The 13,263-nt window shown below is 39.7% G+C and overlaps 1 protein-coding gene across 8 annotated transcripts in view; it reads left to right on the top strand.

Moving 5' to 3' along the window:
- The window catches only part of STAT4 (signal transducer and activator of transcription 4), a 218,659-nt gene extending 211,498 nt beyond the window's left edge, over nucleotides 1–7,161 (top strand). For all 8 annotated transcript variants that reach the window (XM_055108904.2, XM_063595505.1, XM_063595504.1 and 5 more), the window contains 8 exons: nucleotides 435–570; nucleotides 2,137–2,186; nucleotides 2,722–2,816; nucleotides 3,101–3,237; nucleotides 3,578–3,769; nucleotides 5,221–5,287; nucleotides 5,657–5,765; nucleotides 6,871–7,161. In XM_055108904.2, the coding sequence (XP_054964879.1) occupies nucleotides 435–570; nucleotides 2,137–2,186; nucleotides 2,722–2,816; nucleotides 3,101–3,237; nucleotides 3,578–3,769; nucleotides 5,221–5,287; nucleotides 5,657–5,765; nucleotides 6,871–6,897 (813 nt within the window). In that variant the 3' untranslated portion in view covers nucleotides 6,898–7,161. The remainder of the gene's footprint in view (nucleotides 1–434; nucleotides 571–2,136; nucleotides 2,187–2,721; nucleotides 2,817–3,100; nucleotides 3,238–3,577; nucleotides 3,770–5,220; nucleotides 5,288–5,656; nucleotides 5,766–6,870) is intronic.
- Nucleotides 7,162–13,263: the final 6,102 nt, after the last annotated feature.

Below are 13,263 nucleotides of genomic sequence, written 5' to 3'. Positions count from 1 at the left end.
ACCAAGGCAAGCTTCAGAGCAGGAGTGAAAGTTTATTAAAAAGCTTTAGAACAGTCAGAAAAGGAAGGAAAGGAAAGTACAACTTGGAAGAGGGCCAAGCGGGCAACTTGAGAAGCCAAGTGTGCAGCTTGACCTCTTGATTTGGGGTTGGCATTCTTCAGAGGTCTTGTTACTTCTCCCCACTCCTGAGATCATACTGGGAAGCTGCTGAACAGTTTTAGGTGTTTTCTATTAGGACACGCTTGTTCCTTGGCACCAGCTGTGACCAATTATGACTTTAGAGAAACAGTTAACTGCCTGACTATCACCTAATGGTCACCCAACACTCCTAGTATGTGTGTGGGGAGAGGGGGAGACCTCTCTTGCCCTGCTCACACCTCACTAGCTACCCGCTGTAAGATAATTAACAAATTATCATCTTGACTCTATTTCAGAACTTGGTTTTCTTTAATAATCCTCCACCTGCCACATTGAGTCAACTACTGGAGGTGATGAGCTGGCAGTTTTCATCGTACGTTGGTCGTGGTCTTAACTCAGATCAACTCCATATGCTGGCAGAGAAGCTTACAGGTGAGAGCTGGTAGATAGAGAGGATTTGCCTCTGTTTTTGGCCCTCAGGCATTTTAAATAACCAGGACGCTATTACTACTACTAATAATAAAGATGATAATCATAATTTATTCAATGCCTACTATATTGCCAGGCACAGAACTAAGTGTTATATTATTTTTAATTCTCAGGAAAGTCCTGCAAAGCTCAGCTTATTCTACCAATTTTATAAATGACTGGATTGGAGTGCAGAAGTCAAGTGACTTGCCACGGCTGCATGGCTAGTACACAGCAGCACCAAGCCGCAGGCCAGACCTGTCCAGGTCTAAAGCCCCTCCTTGTCTATTCCCCACCCCAGTCTCCAGGGTATATTTCCACTAAATATGAGGTGAACCCTTAATGGTGCCTCATATGATCATTCATATGAACGTCTCAATTGACATTAACCAACTGGAAAATGACTGATTTCTTCACTAGGTCTAGGAAATGTAATAGAAGTTTTAAACCACCTGGGCAATACTTAATTCTGCATACCAAGAAAGTTTCAGCTTTGACTGAGATTTCTAAAGTTTGCAAAATAGAGTCACTGGTACTACATGTGCCAACTATAATCCAAACATTTTCTAAAAAGTCTCTAAGAGATCTGTATTTTGACAAGTCGGGGTTTAACATATTTAACACCAAAAAAAGAGTTAAAATTAGATCTATATGCATTTCTAGTTAAATTAGGGCCAGAGATCCATTTGTGCAGAAGTAGAATCATGTGTGATTTAAGCTTGACTCACATGGTGCTGGGATGCTTGCCACTTGCATCTACTCTTGGATCAATAGGTACCTAAATACATTAGGACTTTGGAAAATATCACAAAATTTACCTAATGGAAATACATGTTTTGATCCTTATTTAATTCATAAGCAGCAATAGCATTCAATAAACATTTGTTAGAGTGACTAAAGCTTTTAAACATGTAGTATAGATAGAAACCATATCCTTTCAGACCTTTATCAAATTATTCTTATGAGTATAATGTCCTTAAAAATTTAGATGGAAACTCTTGCATCCTTTCACTGCTGTGGATCAAAACAGCCAATGGCTACTATCTAATAGATTTCTAGTCCATTCTTTCCATCTTAATAGGCAACATTCCTGGTAATCTAGCTATACCTAACTTACACAAATTTGTTTTATAATGTTCATTTACCAACATTAGGCAGCTCTTCCTGTCTCCAACATGAGCCTTCTCCATGTCCATCATACTTCGTCCTATATTACTCTTGCTCTCTGGAGTGGCCTCCTTCATCTCCTCTGACAATTTATATTCTACCCATACATATCCTAGATACCCACCTGCTTTCTAAAGCCATTGTTAGCTCCTCCACCAAAAAGCTTATTTTCTAGATAATAAATTTCTTAGGAACAAGGATGATGTCTTGTATTTGTACTGTACCTAGCACTCAGTACATTGCAAACCCATATCAAGTGCTTAAGAAATGCTTGAAAGGGAAGAGGCAAAATATCTAAATTGAGCACAAAATCGAAGCATCTCATTGTCCAGTGAAAAATTTCATTCTTTTCTTTCATTTCAGTCCAATCTAGCTACAGTGATGGTCACCTCACCTGGGCCAAGTTCTGCAAGGTACAAACGGTCGGGGAAACATCATTTAGATACATTTTTTTAATACAATGTTCCTTTCTAAGTCTATTACTATGTGGGGTTTTGAGAATTTCCCAGATAATAATTTTTTTTTTTTTTTGAGATAGAGTCTTGCTCTGTTACCCAGGCTGGAGTGCAGTGGCGCAATCTCGGCTCACTGCAAGCTCTGCCTCCCGGGTTCATGCCATTCTCCTGCCTCAGCCTCCTGATTAGCTGGGACTACAGGCACCCACCACCACGCCCGGCTAATTTTTTCATATTTTTAGTAGAGATGGGGTTTCACCATGTTAGTCAGGATGGTCTCAATCTCCTGACCTCATAATCTGCCCGCCTTGGCCTCCCAAAGTGCTGGGATTACAGGCGTGAGCCACCACACCAGGCCAAGAATATTTTTTAAAGAAATTAAGGTGTTGTCCAGTTTAAAGATAATATTTTGGTGAAAAATTGAACTTAAATTATTATATCAACATTATTACTTAAATAATCATCGTCTTAATGTGCTTGTCTATTCCTGTAGGAACATTTACCTGGTAAATCATTTACCTTTTGGACATGGCTTGAAGCAATATTGGATCTAATTAAGAAACACATTCTTCCCCTTTGGATTGATGGGTAAGTTATAGGCTATATTTTTCATATGAGTTAATTATGTTCTTTTTTTCTGTTGTTATTGGTTTTCTTCTTTCTTTTTCTCTTAAGCATGTTTAGTACCACAGAAAAAAATAGTTGCAATTTCTTATTCTTTGTGGAGTAGCACTATGTATATTAATCTATATACGAGTATTTCAGGTAAGAATGACTTTTGATTACACCCAAAACAAACTGTAGGTCTTTGTAAATGCAATAAGTGAAAATCCAATAATGATCAGATGAAATAATGCATGTTCTATTTTTAGGTATGTCATGGGCTTTGTTAGCAAAGAGAAGGAACGGCTGTTGCTAAAGGATAAAATGCCTGGCACCTTTTTATTAAGATTCAGTGAAAGCCATCTCGGAGGAATAACTTTCACCTGGGTGGACCATTCTGAAAGTGGTATATACTCACTAATGTTTATTCATGTGAAATTAGTTTTCTTAAATTTGGTTACTGGGATTTCAGTTTTTGGAAGTGTATGGTGTGTTGATCTGTTTGTGATGTATTCAGTGGGCTTGAATATTAGTAGTTGCAGTTGTCTCAGAACAGGGTACCTATGAATTCCAAAAAGTCTATCGTATGCACAATCTATACTGTCCAGACAGCAGAAGGTCTGACATTGAAGTGACATGAACTGACAAGTCACTCCAGTGGCATGAAGATAATGTGGGCAGGGAAGAAATGGTCACAAGGAATGTGTACAGGAACCTGTATATTTCTCCAATTTCTGTTTTTCAAGGGGAAGTGAGATTCCACTCTGTAGAACCCTACAATAAAGGCCGGTTGTCTGCTCTGCCATTCGCTGACATCCTGCGAGACTACAAAGTTATTATGGCTGAAAACATTCCTGAAAACCCTCTGAAGTATCTATATCCTGACATTCCCAAAGACAAAGCCTTCGGTAAACACTACAGCTCTCAGCCTTGCGAAGGTTAGGTTTTTCTGTTTGTTTTTGTTTTTGTTTTTTCCTTAAGATTTTGGAAAATAACCTCATATTGGAGCAAAGTAAATGAAGTTCCCCTTCTTGTTTACTCTGATTTCTGTAAGATCTAAGGGCATGTGGAGGTCAAAGCCTTAGAAATGAAGCGGTATGTCAGCAGTTCCTGAAAAGGGACCGCTGGGCTTTCTAACACTAGCAGAGTAAGCAGCTGTAACTAAACTTCACCATGGCCATGGGGGCCTCTCATAGCCACTTGGAGAGCTTCAGTTTTCTCCTTTGTAAGACAGAAGTGGTGCAGGCTTCATGTCTATGACTGAGGGAAAGGAAAAGAAAGAGGGGGTAATGATGAGAAGCTTTTAATAGTAAAACAAGTCTGTATATTGCAAAGGAACCCCAGGGTTTATAAGTTTTATATTTTTAACCTTACTGTAGTCTTACAACTCAGGGTATTTGTTCATTTGCCAGGGAGGGGACCTGTGGATCTCTGCTTCATCCTCTCCCTCCCTCACACTCCCAGCCTACCTTTCCTGGTTGTATCCTAGGACCTAGAGCAATGTCTGGCTAAAACAGGCATTCAGTAAATATTTGTTGAATACATAAAAGAAAATTTGTTAAATTACTATGCAATTTTAAGGTACGTTCACCATTCTGTTTCTTTAACGAAAGTGTATACAATCCATAAAAATCTTCATCTATAGCACTAAATCTTTGGGCACCATCATGTAGAATATCCTACAGTTGTCACTTACAGACTTGCAGCCACCTGACTTCATGCCCTCTGAAATAAACAAAAATACAAAAGAAAATAAAATCAAACAAACCTGTGGCTTTTCAGTGACTTTCAACAACTGATAAAAATGAAATAACAAATATCAATGCAACAAATTAGGGTTGGAAAATTGGAACAAATACTAGTTCAACATGGTATACCAGAGAAGTTTGGGGAATTTTTCCAAGGTGAGGTTTGCACATGACTGTTACTACAGTACAATGATACTTTTGGGAACAGTGACGTCTGTACTTCAAGAACGTTTGCAATCATAAGATTCTGATTGGTGTCAATTTTAATGAAAAGAACTGGGTTATTATGTTTGGGTTATCTCCCAAAACATGACTCAATCAGTCCTTATAATCAAACATAAATGAAACGTAGAAAACAGGTAATAGAGTTGATTCTCAATTTTTCCCACACAGTTTAGAGGCATTAATATGTAAAGTCAGATTAGGCCTGCCAAGAGATTTGTTTTTCTCTTCTTGCACATTTTATGCTTATCTAAAAGATTGTGTCCCCTATTTAACAAAACATTTTTGTGTATCACCGAACAACTGCGTTATCTCTCTTCCTCTTATCATTGTTAATATTTTTCTAGACTCTTTTTTTCCCAGTTGTATTGATAATATTGACATTTTTTTCCCCAACATTGTGCCTTTTTGTTTTCCAGTTTCAAGACCAACAGAAAGGGGTGACAAAGGTTATGTTCCTTCTGTTTTTATCCCCATCTCAACAATGTGAGTAATGTTAGTCACATGTGAAATATTTTTATAAAAAGCTTTCCTATAGGAGATTTAAAGGTAGAGCAGAGTACACATAACTGAGAACAAAGCATTGTAATGTGCAATGTCCCATTTCCTTTAATACATAAAGCTAGCCTTCAGGGCACACTTACCACAATCTATTGTGCCTAAAATTATAAAATTCCCCTTTTATATGCCATATATGCCACAGTAAGTTGAGTGTTCTGATATGAAATGATGAATTAGATAACTCAGTGTCACAAATAGATGAAGCCCTAGAAATGAGTTCCTGACATAGTAAGTCACCGTGAGCTATTATTATTTTTTAATCCTTGTCCATATTGACCTTGTTATCTCTTTAAGCCGAAGTGATTCAACGGAGCCACATTCTCCATCAGACCTTCTTCCCATGTCTCCAAGTGTGTATGCGGTGTTGAGAGAAAACCTGAGTCCCACAACAATTGAAACTGCAGTATGTTCCCTTTATTTTCCATTGCTGGTCAAAGGTGTTTCCAATGATGCAAAGGTGGTGTGTGAATCAAAGGGGCTGAAATACTGCCTGGGTAGGGAGAAAACACATTTATTGGAACAAATTCATGAGCATAACACAAAAGGTGTCTGGATGGTCCTGCGTGTTGCTGATATTATGGGTATTGAAAGCAGACACCTTCACTTACTTAAACTGCTTTACGTTGTTTCCACCAGAAACCACCAGAGGGCAAAATATTCCTATACCCTACTCAAGCACACTATCCCTACTTGCACCATGGGCCCCCTCACTCCCCACCACTCTCTACTTTAGCAAACAGCATTTATTGGTCAATATTTATAAACCTAGTATACTATCTAGTTTACTAGTTACTTACTATCTAGTAAACCCAGTTTGCTATCTTAACAGTGCAAACATCACAAATTGCAATTTTTCTTGATTGTGACTTGCATTTCTAGAACCCGGAGCCTCATCAATAATATATGAATAACAGTCAATGGCATAATAATGCTCTCCTTTTTGAGAAATGAGTCATAATCTTTAATGCAATAATGTTATTTGGGATGCATGCTATTTGCTCTTATCCATCAATACTGTCAATGGGTTCAAACCCCCAATTTACATGAAAGTGAACATACATCAGAATAATATAATAGAAACTTGGAGAGACCCTAAGCCTCAAAAAATTTTTATCTGGCTGGCTTTTAGTCCTTCTCTTGAAGATCTCCACAGATGAAAAATTCACTTTCCTTTGATAGCTTATTCTAATGTTAGTTCCCTTAAATCGTCAAGTTATTTATGTCTAACTGAACATTTGCTACATTTTGCACCCATTTCCTCATTATGTTTTTGGTGGATAAACAGGCCTTTTTCTTAAAACACTTTTCTGTCTCCTTGAAAGGTACCTTTTATTTCAGACTGATCAACCCCAATTACTTTTGGAAATACTTAGTTTAAGTATTTTAACTGGGTAATAGAAAAATTATGGAGTAATTAATAGAAAAGAGGATGTTTATTTGCACAAGAAATAGTGATTGATTTGAAAACCAGTAGTTTCCTCAAAGATTATTTTCATTTTTAATTTTAGATGAAGTCTCCTTATTCTGCTGAATGACAGGATAAACTCTGACACACCAAGAAAGGAAGCAAATGAAAAAGTTTAAAGACTGTTCTTTGCCCAATAACCACATTTTATTTCTTCAGCTTTGTAAATACCACGTTCTAGGAAATGTTTGACATCTGAAGCTCTCTTCACACTCCCGTGGCACTCCCCAATTGGGAGTGTTGTGACTGAAATGCTTGAAACCAAAGCTTCAGATAAACTTGCAAGATAAGACAACTTTAAGAAACCAGTGTTAATAACAATATTAACAGAAGACTCGCTTGCCTGTGTTTGGTTTATTTCTGATTTTGTCTCTCTGGTGTTACTACGATTTTAGCTAGAAGATGTAAGTGTTAATGTTTCAGGGTAGGTCAAGAATAATAAAGTCACACCTACACCTCAGCAAGAAGGCGTGAGGGAAAAGCCAAATCAGCCAATCAGTATGATGAACGCTAGCAGGCATGGTGATCACAGTAGATCCAAGAGGAAAGTCGTGATGGGACATTAGCAGAAATTCACGGGGCATCCAGGGTTGAATTATGAAGCCTCCTTAGTGCCATGTCAATGTTATTCCAACTATGGGGTTCAACAGCTGCTGGTTCCAAAGGAGGAGGGATCCAGAGGCATTCCTGGTGGTATCTTGGGCAAACTGCACTGATTTTACAGGTATTGTAAGCAGACACATGGGTTAAAAAAATAATAATTAAAAAAAACTCATGAGGACTAGGAGGATGAAATGAGGACTAGGAGAATAACAACTCTGGCCTTGGGTAACTGATTTTATTCATAGGTTGCTCATTCTTCATCTCTAGAAGAGGTAAGACTATGTGGGTTCTATGATCTTTCCCAGCTCTAATAGTCTCTCTGGTCCTAAGAATCCAACCTGAGACTGGGGAAAGAGGTTTAGGATGAGATGTTCCATTCCTTCAATTTTCTCTAGTAAAGAGGAAGGGTAGTTGGTTTCCTGGATAGTAATGTATGTGAATTGCAAGTCTATTTTGGTCCTTGCCTCACCCCTACTGGATGTTTAGTGGTGCCATTGCCCAGCTGCTGTCCTTAGTAATAGCATGGAGCTCTCCAGTGCTCAAGACCTGGAGAGCTCTCTATGCCTGCTGAGCCCTGGGGATGCTGCTGAATCCGTTGAGGAAGTAAGGCTACTGAGGCATCTGCCATGCCAGCTGCAGAAAAATCCAGAACCAGGTTTCAAGGTGAGCCCTGACTGCAGAGTCAGAGATGGCAGCCCCCTCCGAAGGGCTCTTATTTCATTCCTTCTGCCCACCTCCTGTCCTCCAGGCAAACCAAATAGGCAGAGGCTAATGTTTGATGGAAAAGAGTTCAAAGGAAAAAAAGCTTTTACTATAACCTGCCCTTTCCCTTAGAGAGATTCCATCTGAGCAATCTCATCACACCCACATGTGCCCAACTGGCTCCTAGATTATTCCTATGGAACAAACTCTCCACCTGCCCCAAGGCCAGTTCCTTTACTCCTTTGTGAGCGCCTAAATGCTTTTAGGGTGGAGGCATCTGTTTGATGGAAGGGTGCATCTAACTGGAGGTGCATCCTCCCAGTCTCTACTTCTCTCCACAAAACCCAGTTTTCTAAAATTTGTCTGACACATGTGTATCAACTGGCAGCAGAATTGGATGAAATAATTTAAACTGGAGCATGACTATTACAGTTTTATCTTTAAAGAAGTAATTTCCTACCAGGAAGTGCTCTTAAACAATTGGATTTAGACAAAATAGATTGCAGGAGCTCTTTGCTCCCTGGAATTTATCAAAAGTACAATGGACTCCTACAAGTTTTAAAAACTTGTCAATTTAGAGCCTGGTAGCAGACTGCCAAGGTTTTCTATGCGATCACAGTCATCATTGTTATTTGGGGGTAGAAAATGAAGGACATCTGTAGTTCATTTTCCATAATATGGACAATGGCCACGTTATAAAAGTTCAATAAGTGGCTATTTTTATTTAGATTCAGAAAATCAAAACTAAATTATTGACCCCAGAGTTAAGAGTTATTTCTCAAGATTGTGAATCTTGTACTCCAAAAATCATTTTTGTGGGGGTGTCTTATTTCATTTTGTGTTGCTATAAAGGAATACCCGAGGCTGGGTAATTCATAAAGAGATTTATTTGGTTTTGCAGAGTGCACAAGAAGCATGGAACCTGCATCTGCATGTGAGGCCCTTAGGCTGCTTCTACTCATGGCAGAAGGCAAAGGGAAGCCGGTGTATGTAGAGATCACATGGCAAGAAGCGAAGCAAGAGAGAGAGTGGGGAGGTGCTAGGCTCTTTATAACAACCAGCTCTTAAAAGAACCAACAGAGTAAGAATTTTATTCATGCCCTGCACCATAGGAGGGTATTAATCTATTCATAAGTCCACCCTCTGACTCAAACACCCGCCACTAGGTCTCACCTCTAACATTGGGATCAAATTTCAACATGTGATTTGGGGAGACAAACATCCAAACCATAGCATTCCTCCCCTGGCCCCCCAAAACTCATGTCTTCTTCATGCTGCAAAATATAATCATCCCTTCTCAATAGCTCCAAAAGTCTTAACTTGTTCCAGCATCAACTTCAAAATCCAAAGTCCCATCTGAGACTCAAGGCGAATTAACTGTGAAATCAAAAACAAGTTGTTTCCTTCCAAGATACAATGGTGGTACATGTATTGGATAAACAGTCCCATCCCAAAAGGGAGAAATCATTCCAAAAAAAAGGAGTAACAGTCCCCATCAAGTCCAAAACCCAGCAGGACAGATGTTAAATTTTAAAACTCCAAAATAATCCTTGACTGCATGTCTTGCATCCTGGGTACACTGGTATGAGGAGTGGACTCCCACAGTCTCAAGCAGCCCTACTCCCAAGGCCACTGGCTGCTCTCACAGGTTGGAGTTGAATGCCCATGGCTTTTCCAGGCTGAGGCTGCACACTGCTGATGACTATAATTCTTGGGTCCTTGCAGCAGCAGCCCCAATCCCATGGCTCCACTAGGCATTACCCCAGGGAGGACACTCTGTGTTGGCTCTGCTCCCGCAGCAGACTTCTGCCTGGGCATCCAGGCTTTCCAATACATCCTCTGAAATCTAAGTGGAAGCTGCCAAGCCTCCATGACTTTTGCATTCTGGGCACCTGCAGACTTAATACTGTGTAGACACCAGCAAGGCTTATGGCTTATGCCCTCCAGAGCTGTGACATGACTCACACCTGGGGCCACTGAGGCCATGTGAGCCATGGCTGTGCCATCTGGAGTGGTGGGGATACAGGAAGCAGCAGACTGGTCACAGGGGAGCAGTCTCTAGGCCTGTCCTCTACCCAAACCATTCTGTCATCCTAGGATTCTAGGCCTATGATGGAGGGGTCAGCCTCAAAGGTTTCTGAAATGCCTTCAGGGCCTTTTTCTCATCGTCTTGACTAGTAACACTTGGCTCTGGTTTAGTCACACTAATCTCTTTAGCAATGGTTGCTCTGTAGCACCCTCAGATTCCTCAAACCCTTGGATTCCTTGCCTACAAATGCTCTTTCCTTCTCTATCACATGGCCAGGCTATGAAATTTCCAAATTTTTACACTTTGCTTCCCTTTTAATTATAAATTCCACTTTCTATTCATTCCCTAGCTCCCATAATTTAGCATAGGCTTTTAAAAGTAGCCACACCACTTCTTGAGTACTTTGTTGCTTAGCAATTTCTTCTGCCAGATACCCTAGGTCATCATTCTTAAGTTCAGCCTTCTATAAAGCCATAGGGCCTAGACACAATGCAGCCAACTTCTTTGCTACTGTTTAACAAGGGTGACCTTTGCTCCAGTTTTCAATAAGTTCTTCATTTCCATCTGAGACTTCCTCAGCATGACCTTTATTGTCTATATTTCTATCAGCATTTTGGTCACAACCACTAAATCAATCTCTAAGAAGTTCCAACCAGGTACGGTGGCTCACACCTGTAATCCCAGCACTTTGGGAGGCCGAGACGGGTGCATCATGAGGTCAGGAGATCGAGACTATCCTGGCCAACATGGTGAAACCCTGTCTCTACTAAAAAATACAAAAATTAGCCAGGCGTGGTAGTGCACAGCTGTAGTCTCAGTCTTGGGAGTCTGAGGCAGGAGGATCACTTGAACCCAGGAGGCAGAGGTTGCAGTGAGCCAAAATCGTGCCACTGCACTCCAGCCTGGCAACAGAGCGAGACTCCATCTGAAAAAAAAGAAAAAAAGAAGAAGTTCCAAACTTCCTCTGAGTCCTCCAAACTCTTCCAAACCTCTGCCCGTTATTCAGTTTCAAGCCACTTTCACATTTGCAAGTATCCTTAATGCAACCCCCAGTCCTCAGTACCAATTTTCTGTCTTAGTCTGTGTTGTGTTACTCTAAAGGAATACCCAAAGCTAGGTAACTTATAAACAATAGAGCTTTATTTTGCTTATGGTTCTGCAGGCTCTACAAGAAGCATGGCACTGGTACCTGCATCTGATGAAGGCCTTAGGCTGATTCCACTTACGGAGGAAGGGGAAGGGAAGCTGGGATATGCAGAGATCACATGGTGAGAGAGGAAGCAAGAAGGAGTAGGGAAGGCACATGGTTTTCTTAATTTCAAAATATTTGAAACTTAGTTTCAAAATATTAATCACATTTTCACCTCTCCTTTCACCCATCCCAGATCAATCACAGATACATATTTTGCTAATGACTTTTCAAATTTATTTTAAAGAATCACTTTAACTAATTGTTCTGATTATCAACGCCTTCATCTGTAATAAGTGCTGAAAGAAGGCAACTAGCCAATGAATTTCATCAAAATCTAAGGTGGCAAGAACCCCACCCCACCAAAGAATCATAAAGAATGAATATACCTCTGGCAAATTCAAGGGATTTTTCTTTACCTCATGCAGTTTGGGAGGCCCATGCAACTCTCCACAGTAAAAGAAACAGAATTAAAGGTCAAGCCATCCCAGTATTCTGCTCTAGCTGTAGACAGACAGTCCATGCTTAGCATTTGGCCTCTGTGCACACACACTCCAATTTCTGACACAGAGTAAAGATATCTTTTTTTCCAAATTGACCAGGAACATTTATTGATTTTATTGATGCACTTTTTAAAGTCTGGTTTATCGGCATATAATTTACATACAGTAAAATTCACCCTTTTGGGTGTGTCAGCCTATGAATTCTGACAAACTCATATAGTTGTATAACCACCACTATAAGACAGAAGATTTCTACAAGAGCACTCACAAAGAGGATGCCATAAAAACATGGGGAAGGACATTCTCTCTTTCCTTACAGTAAATATAAAAAACAATTTCATGCAGCTTCATATGTAGACAGAGGGCTCTACTTAAATTGGATAATTTCACTCCCTACTTAAAATTTTTGAACGGCTCATGATGCTCTGCATTAGCAGTTCTTGTCTGGGGTGTATGGACAGAATTCAAAGGGCTCATGAATTTAGATGGCAAAAGTTACAGTTTTACTTCCACTAACTTCTAACTACAGTTAATTTCCTTCAATTATATGGGCAGCAAACCATAACCCATACCACATTTATATCATATTATAATTATTAAAGTCATCTCAAAATATTGTTTATGCTAAGCACAATTTTGAAATTGCATTAATTGGACCCACTGCTAAATCCTATTATTTAATGCCATTAGTAAATAAGTGCATGGCTAGGTGCAGTGGCTCATGCCTGTAATTCCAACACTTTAGGAGGCTGAGGTGGGAGGATCACTTGAGCCTCAGGGTTTGAGACCAGTCCTGGAAACACAAGGAGACCCCATCTCTACTCAGAATATATATATATATATATATATATGAATATATATATATAATTTTTTTTTTAAATTAGCCAGGTGTGGTGGTATGCACCTGTGGTCCCAGCTACTCTGGAGGCTGAGGTGAGAGGATCGCCCAGGAGGTCTTGGCTGCAGCCAGCCGTGCTCATGCCACTTCACTCCAGCCTGGGTGACAGAGTGAGACTCTGTCTCAAAAAAAAGAAAAAAAAAGAATCATTTATATTACTATATCACAAAGTTGGTTTTAATATATCACAAAGTTGGCTCGATATCAGTATTTCAATGTAATTGGTTTTCTTTTGAATCTTATGCATCTTATCTTATTCAACTAAAAACATTATTTTCTGAAAAACTTACAGGTTTCATCAGACTGCCAAAGAGGTCCATGTCACAAAAACTAGTTAAGAATCCCAGCTTTGGATAAAGACCACAATTCGCAGCAGATCTTTCCAAAGTCACGTATTATTTAGTCCCCTCTTAGTCTTCAACTCATCTCTCTTCACTCCTCCCCAACAGCTTCTTATCCACCAAAACATATGCACACAAGACTGACTGAACTACTTTCAGTTTCTTTGATGG

Source organism: Pan paniscus, chromosome 13 (genome assembly GCF_029289425.2).
Source record: "Pan paniscus chromosome 13, NHGRI_mPanPan1-v2.0_pri, whole genome shotgun sequence".
Lineage (NCBI taxonomy): Eukaryota > Metazoa > Chordata > Mammalia > Primates > Hominidae > Pan > Pan paniscus.
Note: the sequence above shows the minus strand (reverse complement) of the source record. Positions and strands in the feature narration are given on the sequence as shown.